The 25,967-nt window shown below is 38.8% G+C and overlaps 1 protein-coding gene across 11 annotated transcripts in view; it reads left to right on the top strand.

Moving 5' to 3' along the window:
* The window catches only part of LOC126857815 (cysteine-rich motor neuron 1 protein-like), a 263,792-nt gene that overhangs the window by 84,632 nt on the left and 153,193 nt on the right, over positions 1-25,967 (top strand). For 5 of the 11 annotated variants that reach the window (XM_050607586.1, XM_050607588.1, XM_050607585.1 and 2 more), the window contains one exon: positions 14,480-14,524. The exons of 2 other annotated variants lie outside the window; for them this stretch is intronic. In XM_050607586.1, coding sequence (XP_050463543.1) covers positions 14,480-14,524 — 45 coding nt within the window. Of the gene's footprint in view, positions 1-13,792; positions 14,102-14,479; positions 14,525-20,026; positions 20,530-25,967 lie in introns of those variants that run through there. 4 more of the 11 variants (XM_050607590.1, XM_050607594.1, XM_050607593.1 and 1 more) reach the window with 4 other exon arrangements.

The following is a 25,967-nucleotide window of genomic DNA, read 5'->3' as shown; positions in this document are numbered from 1 at the left end:
CTTAGGTAGGTTAATCTCGAACCAAGAGAAACAGCTCAGTTTCAGAATTGATTCGCATTTCCATCCGTTACGTAAAAGGCAGCGCTTGCGTTTTACCGCGTAGACTCTTCGATCGAAGTACACGGTTAGATTTACGCGTTGAAAGTTAGTATGTGTCATAAATCAAACGACCACCGGCATTCGGTGGCTAATCGGCGGACAGACCAGATTTCCATACATCGGATATCTTATCGGGCCCCGACGCACTTTCGAGAATGGACCTTATCGCGATTCGCGCTATCGCGATACAGATTGGCCTTTCGCGTTTGCAACGCGAGTCGGTGGCAACGTAATACGCGATCGCTAGGAGGATTGTTTTATCGTTTAAATAAACAATCACCGGATGCATAGTTTTCGCGAATCACCGAGAGTTCGACAACCCGATGATTAACCAGTGACTCGTTAATGAGGAATTTACGCGCAAGCATCCGCGCAATAACGTCTGCGAATTTCTGCGTGAAAAATAATATTAAAAAACAGGCGGTCTTCTTGTCAGAAGTATTGAGGGGAAAAAAATTAAATTTTTCTCTTTGCGTGTTTTTAATTAAATTACTGATTAAATTTAAACTTCTTTTTTTTTCGAACGTATTTAATTTTAAAAAAAAGTTTCTCTGACTAAATGTAAAATATTTTAAAGTTAACATTGCTCTTTTCTATTAAAAACAAATTGAAACGTGTTACAACGCAGACATCAAAACTGATTTCCGAACGTCAATTATGAGAAAATTTATTTTAAAAATTAATAATTAAATGCTCGAATTGATGATCAAGTTTCAAGGCGAGAAAATTCTCTCTGCAAATTTGAATTTAGATAATTTATGTATGATGCAATATATATATATATATATATTCACGCTTTGCTTTTGCCTATTTTCGAGAGAGCATCACATATTAATTCTGCAAGAACGCAACCAATAGCGTACTTTTTTTTTACGACTCGATTGTACGTAGGGTTGCCAAATTTGAAAATTCCGAATAAAGGACATGAAGCAGTTTTAGCAAAAAAAAAAAAATCATTGAATGGACAGATGAAAATAAAAATGAATAAACATTGCAGGCATAATTATTAATTTATTTAAAATTATATCTATTAACAAGATATTTACGTAACATTGCTCGACGAAAAAAAAAGGAGGAAACATTTTTGCCGAAATTGGAGAATAAATAGCGTCTTTCAGAGGACAGAAAAAATTTTACTAAATTAGAGGACTGCCCTCTCGATTGGAGGATGACTGGCAGCCCTAATCGTACGCGAGTTAATATACAAGAAAAATGTGCATGTTTCCGAGAGTGCGGTGAGAAGAAGGAATAAATAATAATTTCGTCCGGCAGATAAATGCGCTGGCTGTGTTTCGTATCGAGTTTGCACGCAACTTTCGCGGGAGCAACGAAAAGAGATGTGAGACACGGAAGGAAGGAAGAAGGCGAAAAGACATTCGCTCGGCGAAATAAAAAGTATCGACGTGTTTGCGCGCTCTCGACTCTTGTATTCATAACTCACACTTTGTCAGCTTCTCGCAGTTTCGTTGTGTGCGGGATACGGAAACTAAAGAAAAAAAAAGAAAAAGAAGGAGGAGGAAAACGGCACCACGCTCTCTATATTCGTCAAACGAACGTGTGTATATACGGTATTGGGAATTCTTGATAATCCGAGTTGCAGACGTGATCGACGATACTCGGTAATGTAAGAACGTGAAAGGTAGATATGCTTGTCGATCGAGAGACCTGATGCGAATGACGAGTGCGTTCGCTTACCGTTCTTTGAAAGATCAACTCTGTGTATATTTTATTGCTACCGGAATCACGGAGAAAAAAAAAGAAAGTATTTCTTATCAATTTCATTTTTTGAAAGGAAATGGCCGGATATAAAATCGTTAAAATTTGCACATTGAATTCTTTTATCTAGAATTTTTTTTGATTATTATATATATATTTTACCATTATATGTATTACCAATTTTTTTATGAATTTTTTTTCTAATCAAAACGTTCAGAAATCAGTTTCAATGCCTATGTCATGATTCATGTTAAATTTATTTTTAGGGAGAATTTTTGTTCGAGACTTTATTATATCAATTTAAGAAAATTTATAACATTATTTATCCTTTCATCACATTTACGATATAAAAGACTGCTGTAATCGCATCAATAGTATTCATTCCAAATTCGTTGAAAGATCCACGTATAAAGGACGTATGTGTGTGTAATCTCTATGGCGTACCGCATACATTCCGGAAATAGATCGTTCATAAATCCGCAAAGCGGAGGCGTTGAGGTTTCGTTTTATCTACATCTGTCGGCGGAATATATTTCCGTGCCAGTAGGTTTTTTCATCAAACGATGCGCGAATATCGAGAGGCCGACGAGCGCGCCGCGCGGTCCTATCGCGCGGTTCGAAACAAATTAGGGAGAAGACCGAGTGCGCGCGCGCGCAGCGATAAAGCCATCCCGATGATACCGCCGGATGCTGATTGACGCGCGCGCGCTTGATGTTATCCGAACCTTTGACGGCGGGCGTCTACCGTGGAAATGGCGCAATTTTTTCCGCCACTTTCTTGCGCGCGGTAAACAGATCACGTTTCACAGCTGACATTTGCTCCTCTCGGTCGCGATCGCGGTTCAACGCATCCACTATACGGTTTCGGTTAAACAAGCAAGCCATTTGATTTTCTCCCTTTTGCATGCCCGCATGTTTCTCTTTTTCCGTATTGTGTTTGGTTTTTTCTCCCCTTTTATCCAACCGTGAATCAGAGAGAGAGAGAGAGAGAGAGAGAGAGAGAGTGAATCGGATTAGGAATTTTCCGCCATTCCGGATTTTTGTTGTCAACCTTATCGCTCGATTAATATACGCACGCGTATTGTTTGAGTTTTATATTTTTGCGGAAAAATTGAGTCGGTTTATCGGATTTTCCATCGCGTGATAATGACGCAGTAATAATTAACTTGATAATTAGAGGAAACTGTATAGCACAGTAAATAGCTATATTTTGCACGCGCATCGATTTCAAATCGAAAATGCACAAAACGAATTGATCGAGCTCTTGCATAAATCTGATCGCGATGCGTAGCGAATTGGAATTTACAAATTGGATTATTGCGTTTTTCGGCAATAAAAGAGAGAGAGAGAGAAAAAGCGCGGAGATAAAAATGTCCACAAACGTTCGGGCTTGTCGTTTGGTCTTCAGGTGGCAATCAACGGTATGTCACGTGCAGAGGTATTTTCGATGACAAGCTCGAACCAAACGGCGTGCGTGACGCACAGCTGATATCGGGCAAAGTTTAGAAATGCGGGTTTGTTAGGCACCCCTCGAATGTGAAATGCGAAACTCGGTGACTCGTATGACGGCCCGAAGCGCCATCACTTTACAGGATACGCAAGCACCATAGCTCGTGAACGATCGATGCGAATCAATAATTCAACTTCGTCGACGATCGAAATTCTTTCCTTCTCATGTATTTTGTGTAACTGAGAGAGAGCACCTCTTCCTTCGAAAAAATCACGGCTGGAAAAATTGCGCTAACCAGGCGTGAGCCTAAAATCATGTTTTTCATGGAAACAAGACAAGCAAGTTATAACAAAAGACGTTCATCTACGAATATATTAAAATATAAATTTATTGAAATATATATTAAAATATATATTTATGGTAATAATAAATATATACAATTAAAATATATATTTATGGTAACAAGATTTAATTTATCGAAAATACTTGTCGCGGCTAAAATCTGGCAAGCTCTTTGCTTGAGCAGACGGTCATAAATTGGACTTTGCTACATACGGTCGTTTTAAATCACGTAGTAGCGGTTCTCTCTTGAGGAGTATGATTTCAAGCACGTGTGCAAATCCGTCCGCGAAGCACGACGCCCCGCGCTTATACAAAAGCTAATGCTGCAGCATCTCGGGGCTGATGCAGCCGAGGGGATTACCGGATGAAATGGATCAGTCGTACGCGGAGACGACTCTCCGTGATCGCGTTTTAAAGAGTCTTCTTATGGAGATTAAAACGGGCCGTGGAGTAGATGTGGGCGCGCAAAGATTTGTTATTGCACTTAGGCGCCAACTAATTTTTTATTCATGACACCGCAAGTCGCGTCTCGAGCACGAACCGAGAAAAGGGCTGACGAGCGCGAAAGGGGAATATCCGATCGCAAGTGTGGGGTCGTTTAATTTGTAAAAGTTGCGAAACTGCAGACTTTGCGAAACGAGATGATCAGATGAGCAGAAAGAATCGTGCGGTAATGACTTTGTACCGATCGATTCATAAATTAATGTGTTTCATCTCTCTCTCTCTCTCTCTTATGGCTTTCTCTTTAAAATTCATAGTGATTTTATTTTGTAATAATATTTCTTATATGCATTTCTTTTTTATGATTTTTATGACATAAATAGTAAAGGATAGATTTTTGTATTATATGTGAATATAATATGACGAACGTATGAATATTTTTTTATTAAAAATTTCATATTTAATATCGCGATATTTTATATTCAACAAAGTTAATTGTAGAATGAAATTTTTCATTTATTACTTTTATTTAATTCGAGGATTAAACACGATGATTTTCATCCGCGGCATTTTTTGCTGTCACAAAGAGCTTCTCGTGTCAGAGCTCTCTGGTTTATTTCGACGATAAGCCCGTTTTCCTCTCGTCGATGATAAGAGCCTCGCTATATATTTCGCGCGAACGACGAAATTAGCTTCGTTTTTGCCGGCGTAATAACATACTTTCGCGACAACTCGAAGCGAGTCGGAGGTGTATATGTGTCGTGGAGGAGAGAACGTCGCGGGCCTGAAGATTTATTTCAACGACGTCATGCCCGATAACGCGGACGGGGAAGAATCTTCGCGCTCGGGTGCATTCCATTTCTTTCGCTACCTTCCTTTTTTCCTTTCTCTCGCTCTCCCTCTCTTTTCTCTTTCTTCTCCTTTCCCCCTCCCCCCTCCCATCTCTCTCCGCTTTTGCTATCGTTCGCTTCTTTCGAGCCGGCGAGTGGGCTGACACTTTTCATCCCCTTGCGAAATAGGTAGAATGCACCTAATATTTCTCTTTGATTAAGACGAATGCGCGACCCTCGCGTCGAACATTCCGGCTTTTCACCGTTTTACGGCGCGCTTCCGACGTCCTGTCAGCCGTCGAGCACGGTAAATGCGCCCGCATTGCCGTAACTTATCGCCGGCTTTTAATATCCCTCGTGCGGATTATCGCCGCTCTTCGCCCTCTCCGCCTTTCTTAATTCCGTTAACAAATTTCCGGCGCTCCCGATCGCGGCCCCGGTCGCGGTCCAAGCCGCACCAGATGATACACGATGGAATTCTCGCCGGTTTCGAGACCACTAATGGCGTCATATACTTCGTATCTTTCATCGGCTTAGCTCGCTCTCGCGGCTTTTATCGCGGCGCCGCCCCGATAGCGATGCATTCTCTGAGACTATACACACGGTTTATCAGTCATTATTGAAAACGCAATACACATATTATGTTAATACGCGGCGCTATCGTAAATTCAGATGATTATCTTTATTTTTGTATTTCTCTTTTTTTTTTTTGCGCAGCATTTTGCTGTGCGTTCAATTGAAAACATCGATAATATTCTTCTTTAAATTGAAAATTTTACAACAGTATGACATTTTGAAATAGAGAATAGCAGTATTATCAGTGAATAGCAGTGGTTGAAATAGCGTAAAGGTCCTATTGGTTACGCAGCGTCAGTACGGCATGTCGAAAATTTAATATTGGAATTTAATATTTCGCCATCAGGTATACGCTTCATAAAAAAAATTTCCATTTTGCGGCGCTGAAAATGCGAAGCGTCGTCGTGCACCCGCAATATTATCGAATATATCGAATTAATTTTCTCGCCATATGGGATAAATTTGGTACAATGTAAATTTATAATCTTGTTTTTTCTCTCTTCTAACAAAATTTATATACTGTGATAATCTGAGCATTAAAATAACATAGTTTTGATGAAATTAATAATATCGTTTGTCTGTCTTATCCGACAAAAATTAATAATAAAGAAAAAAAAATGCGCCATTTAGTTATGCGAAAATTTTCATATCTCTCTCGCTTTACGATCTACGTTTGAATCTCGATCTCGCTCGAGATAATTGCGATCGATTGACGCATCACGCTGCGCGATATGGGAGCTCAAGGACACGTAGTTTTGCCAGACCGATCGATTCGACGAAACGAGAGGACGTCGATCGATTCGATTATTTGAGCCGCACGCTCGACGAAGATCGTCGAATTGCGCAGGATTTTCTGGACAAAGCAGGAAAAATCGCGACGATTATTTTAATCGATGGAACCTACCCGTCGTCGACAGTGAATCGCGATGCGCCGATTTTAATCAGCGAGAGGTGCGGTAGCTAGCTAATCGTCGATTCGTCGAAGCGACGAACGATTCCGCGGTTGGTTTGTACGTCACCGCTAGCTTCCAATCGAATGGACTGACTCGATTAATGTTAATTAAGTGCGTATGTGCTATCATCCCGGTCTCTCTGTGCATATCGAGTAGCAAAGGGCGATTTACTGGCGGGGCAGTGCGCTCCGGAATTTTGTGAAAAATTTATGCCCTTCTCTTTTCGAGGCTTTCGCTTCATACAACAGATTAAAATCGAGATATACCTAAGAGAAAAATATGTTTTTTTTTTTATCCTGGTCGATATTGTGTATACTATTTTTACGTTACAGTGAAAAAAAAAAGTTATTAATTTGACTAAATCCGCTCTACTAATTATTATTTTTTGATTGAAAAATTTAAATATTTAAGTCAAATATATGTCATGTTAGATTTAATATATGTTGTATTTTTTTAATATGTCGTATTTTTTTCTCAGTGTAATGTAATGTAAAAATAGTTTATATATAAAGACGATTATGGTGTTGAAATAAATTTATTAGACGAGAGTTTACATGTAATGACTTAACTTATTATTAAGAAAGTTAAATTTAGATGCTAAACTGTGTTATTAAGAGAGTTAAATTGATGGATCATTAATTATTTATAAAAACATCTTAAATTTGTATAACATTGCATATTTGTGCAAAATTTAGTGGCACAGTTAAAAATATATCTTTTGAGATTAATTGAAAAGTTAAGACTGCACAAGTTTAATTGTTAACAATATCGTTACGCTGTTTAATGACCTCCTTTACGATGTTTTGTAATTTGCTTGATGTTAAATTAGTGATCAACTCTCTCTCTCTCTTCCTCTTTTTCTTTCGCAAAAAAATAGTCGTCCAATTACTCATGAAATTCATGAATAGCTCGCGTTTAAGTCGACTCACTTTCCGAATGAAACGTCATTAATCATTCGTAATAAAGCTCGATGCATTCTATTTATACAAATTGATACAGGTCTTGAATTTAATATAAGTATGTCATGAGAACGCAAACTTTATTCAGAGTGGTTACCAAAATTGTCGATAAACGAGGAAAAGAGATGGACACTAAAAATTGTATTTCAATCTCACTTTATCGTCTATTTACATTAAACTTTATAGAGAACAGTTTCTTTTATACTATGTAATTGTTCATATATATATATATATATATATATATATATATATATATATATTATTTATTTATTTAAAAAAAAAATATATATATATATTAAAATATATTTTACCATAAAAAGTTTTGAACTATATCAATATTCGAAGTTCACTCTTGGACGATGCTGCTATTCGATGTCTCATAAAGTTCTTTAAAAGTCGCATTCGCCTGATTGTTTCGAATGGGACGCGTATATGGACTCGTCGCTTGGTGATATTCCGGAGCGTGCTGTGGAGAGTACATCTACGTAACGAGGTCACTTAATCCCATCGAGACTTTGCGATCGCGTCGACCGAGTAAGATATCGATCTATACTCATGTAGATGCGATTATCTAAATTTCCAATTAGCGCTCGAGCTTGTACAACTGCGGAGCTTATCGCGGCAGCGCAATCAAAATTCAATGAAGCGCGTGATGGGCGATCCGGCAGATACCCGATCTTGCTTTCACGATGCAGCACAAGCGGCGTTTGTTCTCTAAAAGAAATTCTCCCGCATGTGCGCGCACACACACACACACACACACACACACACACACACACACACGAGAGGAACGAAACAACGGGGGTAGGAGGGATTTGGGGGGTGACCGTCATATAAGGGAAATACACTTCCACTTGGGAGAGGAGAAGCGACCGTATCTTACAGAACCTCGGTAAAGGCAAGATGATACCGCGTGAGGTGTGTTACCGACACGGTATAAATTCATACGGATGAATATCTTAGATATAATCCACCGGCTGTGCGTATACACAGGTCGGCATTTATTTCGCGGCTTACGCGTGTGCGCAGTAGGAGGACCACGGATGCGATTTCTAAACAATGGATGGATCGTTTGTGGCGAATTTTCACATCGTTTTACCGCGAAGACGACGGAAATATTTTGTGGTGCGATATCATTTTGAAATCGTTAATAGTAATATTAAAAGCCTGGGCGTCCGCAAGAGGGGGAAGGGGCAAGGAGGGGCACCTTCCCTCCCCCCTAAAAAGTGAAAAAAAAATCATAATTCTTATTAATATTAAAAGATGTATATATATCAAAGCATATATTTAAATCAATCTGAATAACATTTTATGCCTCTCTCCTGAAAAAAATTCTGCGGACGCCTTTGATTAAAAACTAATATTTGACAGCTTTATTTAATTAAATTTAACATACAAAGGACGTTAAAGAGGGGAACGAGAAAAAAAGGAGAAAAATTGTATATCTAATTATTTTCAAATAAAATAATATTTGAGATCTAAAACAAAGTAAATGGCGATTTGATCGATCCAACGTTCTCCTCTAAGGATGATCCCGCGCGTGCAGAATGCAATTCCCGCAATTGCCTCCGTCCTTTTTCCCCCGACCTCGAGATGGATACCCGTTATATCGTAGGTTATATCCACTGCCGAGGCAGTAAGAGGGCGAGACTGTATCCTGCAGTCTCGACGGTCACGAGTTCATACCCCCAAGTGCCATAAGTATCTCCTATCTGGCAAATGTATCTAGCTGTTTAGCGGACGTGCTTAGACACCATCCTAGCCCAGTTCGCTTAGCGAGAGAACGAGCGGGAGTATCGGCTATCTCCTTGCTCCGAGAATTGATAGAGAGCATAATCTTGATTTTGCTCTCTATCTCTCTTTTTCGCTCTCTCTATCTTTTTTTTTTTTTTTCTTTCTATTATGAATCGTTTAAGCTCTATCCTGAGCCTCGCGCAGTCAATTTGTTTGTAAATTGCGAGGCGATCTAATAATAATATTTGGTTTAAGAGAATTGCGCTGTCTCTCACTCTTCGATAAATATTAGAGCTCGAGGCGTGCATCGTTAGTGAGCGTCATCTCGCTTGTCTAACTAACATGAGTGTCTTTGAAATCCATTCTTACTGCTTGCAAGTGTATTTCGCGAAATTTATCGTGCGAAGAGAAAATTGTAAAAATTAATTTTCTCGTTAAATGTGATTTTGTCGAGATGTGGGATTTATAAGTAACTCTTTCTCTCTCTGAAGAACCTTGATCCGTATTTCGCGCGCAATATTCGCAGATATTCCGTACACAAAGCGCTATAGTCACGGATGACAATTGCGTCGGGAACAATGTCCGTTTCGTACAATTCAGGATTTTACACGTACGAGTTAATTTTTATGCAGTCGAGCGAAGAGTGTCGGCTGTGCAAATTGACTCGACGACAGGCGCGTTTACCTGTCGGAAATAGGATTCAAGTGTCGCGGATCCACGTCGGGTCCATCCTCTCGTTGTCGATTCCCTCTCTTGTTTCTCCGCTAGAGTTTAGTGTCTCTTTTCTTGTTGCATGCAGGTATCAAAGGGAGCATTATGTGTGAAAGGAAGAGAAAGAGAACGAGGGAGATCTCGTCTCCCTCGTTCGCGCTTTTTTCCACCTTCGATTCTGTGTGTCGCGACGCAAAGAGGATCTCGCGCCGCGTTTGAGTAAAAACGCGCGCGCGCTCATCACGTGCTCGTGCGATATGTCGCCGTGCATTCGTGTGCATGCGTGCAAGAGCGTTTACGTAGGCTAATATAATACGGGTGGTGATGTCAACGAAAGCGGGCGCTGGCTATGAGGTGGCCTCACTATTTATTTTATTTTATTCCGAATGCCACTTGTACCACGCGTGCGCAAAAAAAAACCATTGCTTTTTCGGTAAAATTGTTACACCGTCCGTCGCCATTCGCAGGCGACAGTGTATCGCAATCCTATGAAACGGCCGGATTACATGCATGCAGATACGAGGACTTGCCGCTTCGCATGTTACAGATTATAAACACCATTGGAGGCGAAAATAGACTCTGCGATGTGTATTTTTAACTTTCGAAAAGTTTATCGCACTCTTTCGGTAGGAAATATTGTATATAACAGCGCGAATATAAAAGATTAAGTTGCGAAAGAAAATTGACAGAAATCCATAAATCTTATCTTTCTTCCTTATCTTTAAAAAACTGTGTGATTAATAGGAAAGTTTTTACTCTTAATTAAATACCGTAAAATCTTAAAATTATTTTATCAGCAGTAATTTAACAATAATTATATACATTATTATAATTTATGATCTGCGATTATTTTGTTAAAAATAAATTTACATTCACCGATACGATGTGCAAAGGTAGAGTTGTTAATACGCAACATTGTAACTTGTAAAATATAAATGTTTTGAGATTATGTATATAGCAGTGTCCAAAACTTAATATTTCAAAAAATAATTATTGCGCATAATAAAATTTTTGATTTGTCCTTCAAACAAATTTAATAATTAATAAATATTTAATAAAAAAGTTACATAATTTGCGAAAAAGGGCTATTTAATAAATATAAACTGTTATAAAAGATATGATGAATAAAAATGTATACTTTTTTTATAAATAATATAATTATAATTTTATATCTTATTTTAAATATTTTTGTATAAAATTTATTTTATACAAAAATTATAAAATTTATTTTATATACATTTTATTATAGTGATAAGAAAAATTAATTATCACAAAGATAAACAATTCATTTCATAATTAGAAAATAATAAATTAAATAAGTTATAAATTTCTCACTTTATGTTGCTTCGTCGATGCCTGATGCCATCTTGGATCTCCTTCTTTTCTCTCGTTGATCCTTTGTTGCTCATTGACGGCACTCACACTGGGAAAACATGATTAATTATACTCGCGTACTTATTAATTAGCAGAATGCTATCATTGCGCGCCACTTTACACGGCACTCCCAATGTTATCGCACGCAATGTGCACTTTATTACATTGCGACAAGAGAACAATTTGTGAAAACGATATGTGCTTGAAATCACGCGATTAAATTTCTGCTGTATTCGTCACGACAGTCTAATATTTATACATTCGCATTTTTCAGCATTTTTATTATTTCTTTTAATACAAGAGTATATAATTAAAAATATTTATATTTTATAATATATTTGAAAATATAGATTTGTATCGACCATTTCTCGACAATAGATTTAGGAGATCAAATCAATATTGCAAAATACGAAGTTTAATTTTAACGATGTTATAAACATGGACTTTATGCGATGTGCAATTAATAAACATTAGAATATATGCGGATTATAATTTCTTATTAAACGCATTACAATGTTAATCGATTCATATCTATATCAGCAACGTTCTATTAGTGACCGAGAAACATGAAAATGACATCGATTTTACTATGATACTGCGCGATACGAGTCGAGTTAATGACTAGTTTGATCAGAAAATACATAATCGAGATTCAAATGTTGCGAGCAAAGTACATTTCCAATATACAAATCCCGAGAAATACATGTATTGTTAAGAATCAATCGGTACTGTTATGACTTTTCGTTACTTTGCATCGAATAGCCGCCGTATTATTATGCGTCGTTTATCGAGAGTTTATCAATTTTATGATCTAATAATTGCTAATTATAATATTCATAGAAAATTATCATATTTTACGTTTCGACATTTGAATCGCCTTACATTATAATATATCACCTACCTTCTCGTACGAATTGCGCTGCGAATGACACAAGGTCGTGGCCATGTCAACTATAACGTGCTGTATATAAAGTCATGTGTCAAATATCCTCATTTCTCGTCGCGAAATACTTCATATATTACGAAATAAAATAAATTGGAATATTCTCTATTTCTTGTCTCTTAATTTAATTGTTAACGGTTGATATATATATATCACATTTTTTTTCTCTTGAATCTCTCGATCTTGCGATTCGTATGCATTACTGATTCTCAATTCGAAAATGATTGAAAAGTCGCATTTAAATTAGTGAAAAATTTAAAGTATGAAACGAAATGTATTTTGTAAATTTTAAACTTTAAAATATTTAAAGAAATAATTATCATATGAAATAAATATTGCAATGAAACAATAATTTATTATTCCCATTCTCTGTCATATTTTAATTTCTTTTTGAAATGAGAGAGAGAGAGAGAGAGAGAGAGAATATATTGCGAGGAAAATATCTGCTTTGATAAATAATTGTCGTAATTATTTTCTACAAGAGAGGGAGAGAATTAAAGATTATCAGCATACACGATTAATTAATTCGATTGATAAACTCAATGTATATCGAAGCGGCGTATATCAAAGAGAGCAGATAATTTTCGCGATGGTATTCATTTGGTGCAGAAATGAAAGTGACACGGAATATGAATTAAACATTATTGTTTTATTGCTACATTTGCGGCGTTAATTATTTCTTTAAGTATGTTTGAAATCAAATATATTTTGTTTCCAATTGTTTATCCGTGCAGTTAGAATTTATTAATTATATATTAATTGTTATATTGGGAATGCGTTGTTATAACACGAATCGCAAGAACAATTAAAGTAACATAAGTCGTGATGAGATATACATCCATCATTTATTAATAATAATCAAACAATTGAAAAATCAAGAAGTACATTTTGTAGACATTTGTTTCTCGTAATTTTTTCTGTTTTAATTTAAATGTTCGTAATTTATTATGTTATACACATTCCGTGAGGGGATGGGGAGGGGATGTCAACACGTTGTTCGGCACTTGTGGCACGTAGCACGTAGCACGCTGTTTACATACCGCGTGACCTTGCTATCATTCACGCGGCGGGACTCGGGCAAGACAGTCGTGATGTGTGAGTCGCTCCGTGCGTATTATCATATTGCTCTTAAAACGCGATCATTCTCTAGAATCATAACAATTAACGATTATCCGTTTACATAATCGATAAATTCTCGTTATGTACGTACGTAGAGCATCGCAGCTATTCGACTCAAGTAATAGAAAGTTATTAATATTTCGAAGGCTATTCGAAATAATATACTCGCGATATGGAATGTTGATTATATGTATATTCGCTGATAGTTTATCGCGTCTTTATTAGTCATTAACTCGACTTAAGTAATACTATTCTCAATATTAGAGTGAAGCGGATATCATTTTTGTTTTTTGATTACAAAATATCACGAATAGTTCAGCTCAAAACTGAATAAGAAAATACAATCGTAATTGATTCCATGTCTTTAATATCTAATCGTATTTTACATAAATTTTTTACATTATACATTTTACGTAAAACGTGTATTTTGCGAGATTTAATTGACTTAATCTATTGTGCGTTCAATCGGATTTATTTTTTTTTGTTATTTATATATCTCTATTCATTTATATGTTATAACGCGAAATAATAACATTGCTTTAAAATGCGAGTGATATATTTTTTGAAGCAGCATTGCCGCGACATGTGATTTTAACTAATTTTTGACTGTCGAGTAAATTATAATTTTCACATTGTTCTTCGATCGCAATATAAGAAAGTGCGTATCGCTTATCAACGATTAATGAGGAGTGCCTTATAAAGTATCTCGTAATCATCGTATTTGGCTGATTAGTGTGCGTGCGATTGTAATAATCGTGTTTTCGCGAGTGAGTGTCAGTGCCATCGATAAGCAAAGATCGTGAAGAGAGAAAGAGGCTCGGGGTGGCATCAGGTGACAGCGGAGCAACTGTGGGGTGAGTAAAAATTTGTTTATTATTTAATTTATTTATTAACTTGTTATGAAATGGCTTCATTATCTTTGCGGCAAGAAATTTTTTATTACTATATAATGATATAAGATAGATTTTCGAATTATATAATAAAATATTTATAATAATTTATGTACATATATATATTTTAAAATTAAATAAAATTTTTCTAATTGTTTTATTATTATCTTATTTTATAAAAACTTGCATTTAATAAAGACTCTTTTGGTAATTATGCAATTTTTTATTAAATATTTGTTTGAAAAGTGCGAATAAAAAATTAATTTTTTGCGCAATAAATTTTTAAAATATTAATTATTTTGGACACTATATACATAATTTGAAAATATTTGTATTTTACAGATCACAACGTTATATACTACAACTCCGCTGTTACGCATCGTACCGGTGAGTGTTAAATTAATAAATTTTATTTCATAGATTCGAAGTGTAATCGAATTTAAAGAAGATTATATATATTTATAATTCTCATAAAAACAAGCCAGTATAAATAAGTCCTTGTTTTTGCTACTGAATTTATTGCGCGTAAACTTGTTGCGATGTGTGATTTCGTTTTTTGGCTATTAAACGAATTGAGCCAAAAACTTTTTATAATATTAGCAACAGTGCTTTTATAAGCACTTTATAATGGGATCATCAATGGCATTATCTCTGTTAATCATATTTTTTCATCTATTAAATCTCTCTGTTAGACAATCGTATATTCGAATGGCTATTGTGGGTTGATACACTAAATTATTTATTTTTATTTATTTTTAACATGTGATAAAACATTAAATGTATATTAATATAATAAATATAATTATATATTCACCTAACTTCCGTAGAATGAAATCGATATCCTTTGCAGAAAATTGTTCGGTATTAAATTAAAAATTTTTTTTTACGCGAAAGCTACATTGCCAATCTGATGTTTTCGTTAATGGAACAGAATTAAATGCTGCTTCCCCGTGTAATACATTTTCGGTTAAATATAGTCATACACATACATGTAACGAGTAAATGCAGCTGAATCTTTTGCATAACGGGCGACATATTACAATCTTTAGGAGCATCTTGACTGGCGAGATAAATTGAAATTTATCGCTCGAAATGAGGAAATTTTCTGAAAGGGAGAAACGGGAGCAGGTTCGCGTACGGAAGCCTTTCACGTGTCGTTATGTAGAAGATGCGTGCAAATACACGCAAAGGAAGGAAAAGAATGCCGCTTTCTTGCGTGCGTCCTGAAAGATATGTATTGCGCGCGACGGCGTTTTTATAAAAGCCGTGGACGCGATATGCGTGACGGCCGGCGGCGCGTTTCAATCATTTTCCCACGAGCATAAATTTCCGCGCGCACGAAAGCTTTATTCGGACGCTGGCGACTCGCTCCATCTTCTTTCAATTTTATTATCTTCCGTTAGTTTCCGATCCTGGCGGGACATGCGATGCGACGCGTTCTCAGACTTCTATCGAGTCCTTTTTAATGACTAAAAATAAATTTACGCGTTTACAAATTTATTTATAATATTATTATTTATTATTTTTTCTATTTATTTATTATATTATTCTTTTCACAAAATATAAAATACCAAGAAAAAGAAATTTCTTTTAAGATACGAAACAAAAGTACAGTCTAAATAATTAAATAAATAGCTAATCTAATCTCGCTATATATAAACAGAATATTTGCCTTCAATTATTTTCGAGGGATTATATTACGCGACTTTATCGATAGTCCTCTTCTATTATAAACGCAGCTTGCGCACGTAATTGATCTCGACTAGCCGATTTTCCCTCGGAATGCCAATACGAGCGCATTGGACGGCAACGTGCGGTCGTTGCTAATCTCGGGTTGCTGAACGGACGCACGTACATCGGTATCTTGTCGGGACAACAACGGCAATCCGCTACGGATCTTTGCGTGGACGAGCTTTCTAGAACGTACACATCGGGTCTACACTATCCTATCCCGTAGCGTCTAATGGCTCCGTCCCCAACCTTCCTCGCGTGGAAACTCGATGAATTTCGAAACAGTTGGATGTGTCGCGTCGCCACCGCTCGCTCTTCGACTTGCCGCTAAACTTCGGCACTTCCTCCTCCGTCGCAATAGTAATTGTCATGCGGTTCTCCTGCAGAAGTCCGCGGCGTTTAACGTTTTAAGTCATCGGGAACAATCTGTTGATGGAATTAATGGATGATCTTGCCGTCTCGAGAAGTGCCCCGTTACGTAAAATAATTCCCTTTAGCATTTTAATCGAGCAAATTAAATTGATTTCATTCAAATAATAATCAGATCATAATTTGAAGCGATTTATATACCTAGTAGATTAATTGAACGATCCGAAATACGAACGTAGCTCTGAGAACTTGAAATTTCGCGAGATTTCGTGAAATTGACTTCTTTTCCAGGTCACCTTTGTTGCATGAAACGTGAACGGATGCGACTCTCATTTGCATTACAGTTTAGAGAACGGACCGCGTTGATTAATGATCCCGTCCGGTACCTCTTCTCGCGCATATACAGGTGCTCGTACAGATCGTTTGAAAGGTACCGTTCTCGTGTCAGGCTAACTTAAGGCGCGTTCGCGTTTCGCTGAATTAATATGTCGGTATTAATTTCTTTTCGACCGCGTGTATCTATTGTTTGAAATTATATACGTGCTGTCAACTTCTGATAAATGCGTCTCTATCGCGCTAAAACAGAGCGTAGCTACTGCACAGAATGGATAAATTGCGAATGGCTCGCGTGGGTCAGAAAAAATCTCGACTGACACTAATGCGGATTAATCGCCAGGACGAAAAAATCTCACCTGCCTGTTGAAAAAAAAAAAAGAAAACCAAAATAGTGCCTGCATACATTTTATATTTCTGTATCTTATTGATTACTCACTCGTCGACATTTAAATGCTAATTAAAATTCTTAATAAGAGACATCGATGTGTATTAATAAGCATTAATGCGCGCTTGGAATGTACTTTCATTATCTTCATCGTTGGTTCACGCGATAACAAGATCTGTTTAATTGTTCTCGCGTGGCGCGTCGACCACGATCGTAAATAATTCGAGGAATCTTTTACCTGCCCTTGATATACGCGACCCAATTTCAGGTGTTACCTACTCGATAAGACGTTCACGTTTAAAAAGTGCACCTGAATCACCGGGAGGGATGCTTACTCGACTGACATCGTATATCGTTTCTCGCGATAGGGCACGCTTAGAGAGAGTTATAAAGATAAACTGCAGATATAAAGATAAAGAGAAGGAAGAGAGAGAGAGAGTTTTGGTCTCTCTTGTTTATTACCCGTCGTGAAAGAGAAGGAGGAGGGGGGGAGTGGATCACCGTTAATGCGTCAAAGAAATCCGTCTTAGATTCCACGGTCGATTGTAACTCCGGCTCCTGCAAGATAACGTTATAGGCCAACGTCGGAGGTATAATTACGATGATTTATCGATTGGTATACGAGCCATTCGTACTACGCGAGCCGAGCACGACGTGCGGGATGTCTCATATTAATCATAGAACACAAAAGCCCCTTCAACTTCGCGAAAGAGTTTACCTGAAGCGCTGCAGGCGGCTTGGCGTAGCAAAACTTGCTTGTAACTTTGTTTTCCCGACTCGAATTGTTGGTACGGCGAAGAGGCGAGTTTCCCGCATCCTCTTGCAGTATTTTCCATATAATTTTGTCTCTTGATTATAAATATTTGTCCTTTGAAATTATGAGTCAATATGCGTTAAGTACACATAGGATATAACCGCGCTCCTAATCGTTAAGAATTCATGACGTTTAATTTGAAAATTTTCCGAGATTACGCACCAACGTGGAACGTAAAATTTTCTTATAAAAATAAATATTTATTAAATATTTATAAGTTATAAATATTTATTTATATATACTATATATTTTTTCTTGTAAAAAAAATATAACAAAAGCTTTAAAAAATTAAAAAAAAAAATTGGACGAGCAAATTTTACGGAATAACTCATTGCTTTTATATACACGGTACGTAAATAAAATTTTTTTCATCGCGTTGCTCAGTCACGTAATGCGAAACCCGCGATCTTGGACATGTCGCGGATTTTTGATGGTAAAAAAAATAGAATTACACGCGCAAGAGCATATATTTCGCGGATTATCCATGCACGCGGAGATATCCGATCAGGTCGATAAAGTTTCCAATCGCGGCCCGTTATACGAGTCCGCCTTTCGTCACGATCGCCGTGTAGCCCGGATTAAATCGAATTCGCCGCTCGTGGCATCGTAAAGCCTCTGATCTAGGCTCCGTTTTGCTTGCGATGAATAGGAGAAACAACATTCGATTGCCGTGCACGAGCGCGACTACCATAAAAGGATCGATCTTTTCACCTCGGTCGGTTGATTGCGTGTAAAGATTATTCTACTTCCGTCTAGAGGGCTTGACGTCAATGGCAAATAATAGAAGGATGTTGAAATATTTGCATGATAACATTACGTTAGTCCTTTTTTCTATCATCGACAAATAAATCTATTATCGGGCACTTAATATAAAAGTATTTCTATCTCAAATGTGTATTTATAATTTTATTTAGAAATGATTACGCCATTTGACTTTGGAAAAATTATATAAGTTATTATATTTTTTAATACATAAATGCAGCGCGATATTTTATGGAAATGGGGGAGCAGGGAAGAATAGAATAGAACAATGTTAAAGATCTTGATATAACGTTCTCTATTAGAAGCGTTCTAATTATCAAGACTCGTAGAACCTATTCATTCTACGATTGTTCTACGATATCTTTGGAATGACGAATCGCCTGAGATTTGATGTAATACTTCGCGGTCGTGCGATACGAAGGCAAGCACGTAGCAGATAGTGAATTCACGATCTCTCGGAAGGGTTTCGGGTAGTTCTCTCGATTTCGAGATAGCGATCGTAGTTCGAGAGCTGTAATAGGTCGGTCTAATCGGGCGCTTCTGCAACCTTGTAACTCGGGCACCGGCAATATCGATGCCTCGCATAACCCAAGGTATCGAGGCGCGTCTATATTTATTAGACCGTGTGCTCCAACTTTGTTAGGCAACAACAACGCTGGATACCGAACGGAGAAGGAGCGGTGGTTCCCAGGCTGCGAAGTAGGCAGAAAGAGGGGGAAGGATAGTGGAGAAGAGAGATAGAGACGAGCGAAGAGGAGGAAGATCGGCCGCGAATCCAGGTTGCGTCGAACGGAATTACCGGCTATCGAATATTTTAATTACCAGAGCAGAGCGATAATTTTGTTCATCAAGGTCTATCCTTCGCCTCCGCGAGAATCGTTCTTTCATTCCCGCGGGGAAGGGACGGGGAATAGCTTCGCGATCGGCTCGGGATGACAATAGGAGAAGGCGCCGAGCGTTAATCAGCTGCTGAACAGCTGATCGGAAGTGTCTAAGTTTACTTGAAAAGTATTCCAGCTCGCGTCCTCCATTGATCGCGAGTGTCGAACGAACCGAAAGTAACGCCGAGTGTAGCGCTCTGAATGTAGCGCTTCGAGCCGAGTGTGACAGTTCGCGTCGCGCTGTCGTGTAGTGACAAACGAGTCTTGACGGCGGTAGGTCATTAATGCTAGTCTCGCCGGCGCAGACGCATAATTAGCCGCGAGTCGTGTCGCATTGTTAAACGAAAGAGGAAGGTCACTCTTTTACGCGTACTTTTGAAAGGAGTAACTGTTTTCTATCCCGCGGCCTCCTTGCAGGTTAGGTTAGGTTAAGCGACGAGGTATCGCGCGATTCGTTTCGCGCGCTTTTGATGTTGATGAATTCGATGTTATTTACGAACGTCGACACGTTATCTCGAAGGACAGATCAAAATGCAAAAAAAAGGAGAAGTGAAATAAGTAGAGATATATAACATCAAATCGAATATTCGTCTCTATTTTTATTCATGAAGCAGATTTCAATCGCGAGTGCGTGAATTTGTAACTGTGTAACTCGCGCTGGTGCAACGGAAAAGGCAATAGACTGCTAACGACGTAACAAGTTCATTACATTGATTGTGTCCGCGCTTTTGTCATTCCGACGTTTTCCATCGTCGCGACAGTGTCTGTAACTATTCGCGCCTTCTGGAAAGAGAAAGAGAGAGAAAGAGAAAATCAGCTGGGGAGAAGAAGAGGAAGAATAACGCATTTACGTTCGCGCGCGTAAAGTGATAAATACTGACGTTGTCAATGGCGATCGTATAATGGAAATTTATTGAGAGGGAGGAAGAGAGAAGAAGAGAAGACCCGCCATATATACGATTCTGTTTCGAAACGCCGATTATGACATGACAAGAGGAAAAGTTGTATATATATATACAAGTCGGCAAATGTGTGTTGCGTGATCCCGAAGGCGAGGAAGATACCATGAGGTCGTTACGAGTAATGGTCCTGCTGCTCTCCTGCTGCATCATCGGTAAGTCGATCATTCTGTTGTTTATTGCCGATCGATCGACGATGAATCGATCCGATATCCTTATCGCGAACTAAAACGACGGTCGCTCGTCGTCGCTGCGCGTCGTTTTGTTCGTTCGCCGAACGATGATGCCGTTGAGAGATTGCTTCTTCGTTCCATTATTGCGAGATTAATTGAATTGGTTGTCTGGAAACGATAACACGCATAGTGGAAATTAAATTTTACGCGCCGCGAGAGAACGATTTATTCTGGGATGAGAATAGAAAAAGTTGGATTTATTTGTCCGATCTATGTATGAATAAAATATTGTCCATCTCGCTCTACGTATATATCGTTTAATAACATTTCCAACTGGCATGAGAATTGTTTGAAAATGTTTTCAAAGTGTGTATGTGTGTGTGTGTGCGTGTGTGTGTGTGTATATATACTCGCGAAACTATAGCAGATATTCATACATTCTCCATCGCAGTCACACGTATACGTCGTATTCCGAAGCGGTTTGACTTTTGCTCTTTGCCTCTTAGAAGACTATTCGCGCGAGCGAATAAATTAAACAGGTATCGCTATACATGTTTGTAACGACGATACGTGGATGCGGTTTTTCTGCGCAAAGACGGAGACCCGCACTAGGCAAGATTAATTGCGCGTTTGCAGTGTATCGCGACCGCGAATGCTTTTTAAAAAATTAACCCGTGATTTATGTGCTACGCTCCGCCGATCTCCCGAGTGTGTCACAATCCTTTTATGGTTTTTCCACCATCGCATCGTCGTGTACACTTTCTTGCCGATGAAACGAAACTGAAGAAATCTGTCGGTGCTTTTTGAAGAATTCATCTCTATTCCCATAGACGCGCGAGGTCTATTTATATAATTGTTTCGTATTATTGTTTATAGATCGAAAAATCCTTTACGGGCGATGATTTATTCGATATGTCATCGTTGTTTGTAGACGGGACGTCAGAACGTATTTTCATTCTGTATTCAAGTACATTGTATAATCAGTATTATTCATAGTACGCTCTGCTCGGTTCGCGATTATGTCAGTTACACTGGTCGTTATTCGGCGTTTTACGAGCGTAACTCCCTCGACGATATAACGGGATGCAACTGAAAAAGTGCACATGGGACATTATATCATATTGTTGAACAATTTTGTCTTTATTAAGCGGAGCTGCTAAAAAGAGAGAGAGAGAGAGAAGCGAAAAGTTAATTTAATTCTTTTATGATCGAAAAGCGTGGCCAAACAAGCCATGTCGAGCTAATATTAAACTCACGACAGCATGGCAAAGGAAAAATATAATGTAATTGAATAAAACGTAAAAGGGACAAATAAATCCTTTGCGCGAGATAATCGCGAGTGTATCGAAAAGTAGGTCAGACAGAAGAAAGCGCGCGCGCGCGCATAGTCGCGAGATAAAAATCTTGGTACTTTTTAAAACAAGCAGAAATACATATAACGGATGACAAAAGTCGCACTAGCTCACTCTGCGTAATGACTACGTGACGCGAATTTTCTCTCGTTACGCGTTTCGTAACTATCGAGTCGGATAAAATGGGTCACGATGATCCAAACGGAACACAATCGTATAACGAACGTTACATGAACTCTCTGTCTCTCTCTCTCTCTCTTTCTTGTCTCCTCGTGCGATCTGGCCGCCTGCTTTTTCTTACTCGAGTTACGTCCAATACAGTTTCGTTGTTACGCGCGAAAGTTAGTCGCGCGACAAAAAAGAAAAGCTCGCGACGAAAGATATATAAAATCCATTCGGTTCGTGCCGATTCTTTGTCTTTTCTCGCTTCGATTAGATCGTTACGCTCCCGCGAGCAGTATCGGCCGATTCGATAAGATCTAAAAGAAGGTGGAAAAAAAGAAAAGGTGAACGGTCGATTGGAGCACCAGGAAGAGAACCGTGCAGAGGCTTCGAAGTACGAAACGAAATACCGTGCGAGTACGTCGCTAATTAACAGCGCGAAGCATGCAAAGCCTTCTCTCTCTGTCTCTCTTCCTTTTTTCTTAGGCTTATTAGTCGTATGTGTGTATCGCGTCGAGCTCGCTCGACTCTCGGCGTCGAATGCATCGATGACTGGTTTTTCGTGTCGAAGCACGGAGGGGAAAAGAGAGAGAGGGGGGGAAAAAAAAGATTACTAAATAAAAAGTGTCGTTTTGGCAAACGCGTCTCTCACCGTTGCGCGAGCGTTATTTAGCTGTTCTTTGAGATCCTTCTGCATTTATTTAAAAGAAAAGTTTTCGCCGAGAGAGAAGTACGGTAAACTCGGCGACTCGTTAAATACGGCCAAGGTCTGCCCGGGTAGAAGGATGCGTGCGTACTTTTTGCCCTCTTTCAGTATCAAGTGTACACGCGGAGGAAAAAAAAAATGGGCATTTTAATATATATATATACGGCAGGTGGTACAGTTTTGATCTTTTTTTCTTTTAGCGCGAAAGACACACGAGAGGATATAAATTGACAGGACTTATATAATACATTTGAGAGTTGCGTATATATTTTTATTATATTTGTGACTCGTCTTATTTCAATACTTGTTTTTTAAATTGCGACATTTGTACCTGTAATCCGATATTTATTTATTTTTTTTCACCTTGTTAGCGCGCACACACACGTGATTTACATTCCATCTTGTTTTCTCGAACCCGTCCACATTCCGCTTTCGTGGAATTCACAATGGAATTAACATGCTAATGCTACATAGTTACTGACTCTTGCATTTCTTTTGTCTCGTGATTCTCGTCCAGTCCCCGAGCGTAATAGCCGTCCACCTCCGTCGATGAAAACAGAGCTGACGAGTAGGAACGGGAACAAAGTCCTCTCTCCGGTGTACGATGACGTATATGCGAACGTGGCGCGGGGGGAGGGGGGAGGGGGGACAGGAGCGAGAGCGCGCGCGGCTCGATAACGCCGAGCGAGCCCTGGCGCGCGATCTCGGATTTCGCTTTCGTTCGCACAAGCCTGCGAAGATGGAAACGGGAGATCGTCGAGGAAACGCTGAGACGCTTGCGTTTAATCAGGGAACGGCACTTGAAATCCCTCGAGAGATTTTCTCCGCGCTGCTGTAAACAGGACTGCGGAGCCTGGGATTCGATACATCGTCGTCGTCGTCGTCGTCATTTCGCCCGCGACACTTTTTTTCGAATTAGACTCGCTTGTACGATCGGAAGCGAACGGAGGCGAAAGCCGGTTCCTTCGCTCCTCGATGATCATCGTGAAGAAATGATCGTGCGATAACGCGTTTTAATCGAGATGTTATCATTGGGACGAGAATGACGATCGTTTCGCTTTTTTTATCCATGTCAGCCGCGTTCGGGTACGATTCATATTTTTTTATTTATTTTTTTTTACTTTGGATTACTTATCCGCGAGTGAAAAATGTAAATTTGTTGCAATCTTGCAGAGCCTGCTAATGAAATGTTTCAATGAACGTCGAAATGTATCGTTCTTATTTATCCGGCCTACCTCCTTCTTATTCTTATTGGACTTGATTAGGCGCACATATATATATATATATATATATATATATGTACACATATCCGCGCGAAAGTAATGCGTGGCACGTTGAAATAATGTTGAAACAACGTAACGAAATGCGAGAATAATCCGAGGTAATGTATGCATAAACGCTGGAATAACATGTAAATTGCGAGGCACGAGACGCGCGCGCAGCATCTTGGGGGCGCATCGAGCAACCTTAAATACATACATTGCCGCATCGCGCCGTCACGCTAAATACGTTCTGGTAGTTACAGATGCGCCGCTATTAAGCTGCGCAAAACCTCGCGAATGTTAAATGCGTTCGCCGTATTATCTTTTCTGTCTCGTTAAACAGCCTCGCCTCGGAATAAGTCCGAATTGTAAACGCGGTGTGTTCGTGAAAGTTATTAAATCGCTTTCCGGAAATCCAGTGCACGTTTGCAAAATTGGTCGTAAACCTCAGCATTTTCGAGAACGCCGGCTCTGAAAAGATGTCTCATTCCATTCATTACATAAATTTCTTGTCTCATGTGAGCGCAAAATGTTTTTATCTTAACGAAGTAGACGCGTCGAGCCGGAAAATCATAATTGCGTCATTTAATTTCGTAAAGATCCGGATCGGCGACTTATATTACGCGTGTCATAATTCAGGTATGGCGAAACTTTCGTGGCGTGGGTTCGTACGGATTGCCCGTGTCGGGACCGTGAATCAATTTACGATGAGAATAAAAGGATATTTGCGCGGCGGGGGGTGGGATTGAGGGGGGAGGGGAAGAAGAATGGACACGGGTGATGGTGGGTGGGCGGCCCTGCAGAAACGTGCCAAGTCGATCCGCTTCTCTCTCTCGAGAGGCGCTGAAACTTTCTCGAGCGAAGTACGAAGAACGGCTGGGCGAGAGGAAGGATCGTAGCTCATGTGAAATCGCGTAAAATCGCGCGTAAGGAGAAAAGTTCGATCGCTATTCCGCTATGAATGAATTTTGCTGCCCGTTGTAATTCTCGAGCGAGTTGCTCGTCCCGCGACGAAAAGTCGCGATACTCCGCGCGATTTGCAGCCATTGTTCTGACCCCTCTCGCCGCTTCACGATTTATAGATTTGTGTCCTTTTTCTTTTTTCTACGTCCGGAAATGTTTGCGCTTGTTATGACAACTTTGTACAGATAAGATACATTTATTCCCGATAAAATACATATTTTTTGCGATATTTAATGGCGAGGCAAAAAATTTTGCATTTTGACCAGAGCAAAATATTTTTATCTCTGTTCACGTGTCCCTTTGATTACTCGAACTCGATTTTTTCGCTTCTCTCTCTCTCACGCAAAACTTTGTATTTAAAATATATTTTACAAAAAAATGGGAAAATATAAAAAAAGTGCGATTCAAACAGCATATGTATATATAACAAAATCGAATTGCAAAAAATGTACGTGAGTGTATTTAAATTTAATACGATTGGCTGGTATCAATAAATATCGGATGTTATCGTATTAAAAGATCGTAATATTGATATATAAATAAATTTAGTACCTATAAAAAGATTTATACAGCTAAAATGCGCGCTAATTAAGCGTGATGCAAAAAAAAAAAAGAAAATCAAATCAATTATATGTAGCACGCTTATTTGCACGTGCACGTTCGAAACTATTCAATCTGTAGCGAATATACGATATATGCATGTTCTTAATGTACTATCGCATCGGAAGGCAGGGACGGTCGTATATCCAAGTTGCCAGTTGCTCTCATTGTCAAGTATGATACGATAATTAGCGGATAAGCGCGAAATTGGATTAATGTGCGTCGCTTGTACAATGAGGGCGAATCTTGGTCGAACTCGGTATCTTAATAGCTTCGAGTGTCAGGCGCACCTATTAGTATGAAGTTTCGTGTGCACCCCGGAGTGCATGCTGTTGCATTATGTTCGCGAAGCCGTTTAATTGTCGCGGTTTCGAG

Source organism: Cataglyphis hispanica, chromosome 23 (assembly GCF_021464435.1).
Source record: "Cataglyphis hispanica isolate Lineage 1 chromosome 23, ULB_Chis1_1.0, whole genome shotgun sequence".
Lineage (NCBI taxonomy): Eukaryota > Metazoa > Arthropoda > Insecta > Hymenoptera > Formicidae > Cataglyphis > Cataglyphis hispanica.
The sequence above is the reverse complement of the archived record's forward strand: the minus strand, read 5'-3'. Positions and strand labels throughout refer to the sequence as shown.